The following is a 1,763-nucleotide window of genomic DNA, read 5'->3' on the forward strand; positions in this document are numbered from 1 at the left end:
CGTCATTCCTACCAGCTGTGCTGGAGGTGAGAAGACCCACCCCCTTGGTGGGACCAAGCCTTCTGGACGGCCGCTTGGTGAGCCCCAAACCCTGTAACTCAGTTCCCAACCTCTCAACCCTGCAGTGCTGAGGAACTTCAGGAGATGGTGACTCATACCAGAAGAGGTACCTGCCCACCTTCATGGAGACCTGTCCCTTCTTCCTAAGGCCCATATTGAACAGTCGTAGCCGGACGTGTCTACTCATGACTATGCTTTGCTTAAGCTCATCTCCACAGACAGGAGGAAGTGAAAAGCAACAGGGTTTGGAACACTGAGATGGGGAGGAATGAGGAGCCACGTCTATAAACGGGGAGACTCACAGCACATGCAAGAAGCACTGGATGAGAGTTCAAGACCAAGTTCTGAGACCCACTAGCTGTGTGACCTGGGGAAGGCCCCTTAGCCTCTCTGAGTCTTGATTTCCTCCTCTCTGAAAATGGTAAAGCAATACATTTATTTCCCAGGGTCCAGAACAATAATATGCTAGTTAAGGTATAAACGTTCTTTGTATGGGCCAAGTGCTGTTCTAAGTATACACAGGAACTCAATGAATCCTCGCAGCAGCTGTGTGAGCTAGGTGGTGTCACTGTCTCTATTTTGCCAATAAGGAATGGGACCAGGGGCTAGATGGCATAGTGGTAACAACATAACACTGTGAGGCTGGCCCACCAGGGAGGCTCTGGGTTCTCTTCTGGAGACCTCCCTGAATGTGCTAGGTGCACGTGTGCCTATGGTTCAGGGCTGGGTGAGGCTGGGGTGGATTGGTGTTGTCTCTCTCACACATGGAAAAAATAAATGAGTGGGGCCAGCAGTTGGTGTAATGGTTATGTCTCTGGACTCCCATGCAGTTGACCGCAGTTCAAGTCCCGAACCCAGTGGCTTAAACTCGTGCCCGGTGTGTGTGAGTGTGTACCCAAGATCTCAAGAGGAAAAGGAATTGTGGCATGGCCACCCCCCCCCCGGGGGGGGTGATTTTTTGCTTTCTGTCTCTCTATCTCTCTCTGTCTTTCTGACAAGCACATGTACCCTATAGCAAAACTCTCTCTCTCTCAAAAAAAAAAAAGAGTAAATCTATTCGTTTCTTTATTGCCAGTGGGCATGTGTACATATGCATAAATGTACTCATACACATGCAAGAGAGAAAGAAGAGGAGAGAATACCTCTTAGTAGGGCGTGGTTACATCTCAATTCTCCTTTCCCCCATGTCTCCACACTGGATTTGGGGTATATATGCACAGGTGCCTCTTTTCTGCTCCTTAAAAATACCAGACCATTTCCCTTGTGAGGACCTCTGTCCTTACAGGGGAGCATCTACTGCCAGGGTGCTGTCCTTCTGCAGCTGGGTGGCGGTTTCCTCCACACTCCTCAACGTCAGTGCTAACGGCTTCCCCTTGGAAGACTTTCTGGGACCGCTGAGTGGAAAACAGCCCCTGCCCCATACCATCCCTCCCCCTGGTCACTGAGTTCTGAGCATCTACTTCTAATTGCAGTAATGCTTGTGCTTATTCCTCCACTCCCTGCTGGAGGGCTGGGGCCACCTTGTCAGCACTATCTCCAAGACCTAGCACTGTGGCAGGCACAATGACGTTGGTGGAGTGAATAAATAACCTTCCCCACCTGTGTAAATAGCAATGTAGTCCCTCAGGAAGGCCACGGAGGGGGAGGGGGCAGCAAATTAATGAGGTCTGAAAGCCCTTCTCCAACGATTCCAGTCCCCAGAA

The 1,763-nt window shown here is 50.5% G+C and overlaps 1 protein-coding gene across 4 annotated transcripts in view; it reads right to left on the bottom strand.

Annotated features, from left to right (window-relative positions):
* The window catches only part of CDH23 (cadherin related 23), a 410,231-nt gene that overhangs the window by 196,620 nt on the left and 211,848 nt on the right, over positions 1 to 1,763 (bottom strand). For all 4 annotated transcript variants that reach the window (XR_003548152.1, XM_006170102.1, XM_027768917.1 and 1 more), the window contains exon 11: positions 399 to 404. Coding sequence is in view for 3 of the 4 variants with exons in the window: in XM_006170102.1 (XP_006170164.1) it covers positions 399 to 404 (6 nt within the window). In the remaining variant the exon portion in view is untranslated. The remainder of the gene's footprint in view (positions 1 to 398; positions 405 to 1,763) is intronic.

The sequence above is a fragment of the Tupaia chinensis genome, unplaced genomic scaffold (assembly GCF_000334495.1).
Source record: "Tupaia chinensis unplaced genomic scaffold, TupChi_1.0 Scaffold148012_1, whole genome shotgun sequence".
In the NCBI taxonomy this organism is placed as follows: domain Eukaryota; kingdom Metazoa; phylum Chordata; class Mammalia; order Scandentia; family Tupaiidae; genus Tupaia; species Tupaia belangeri.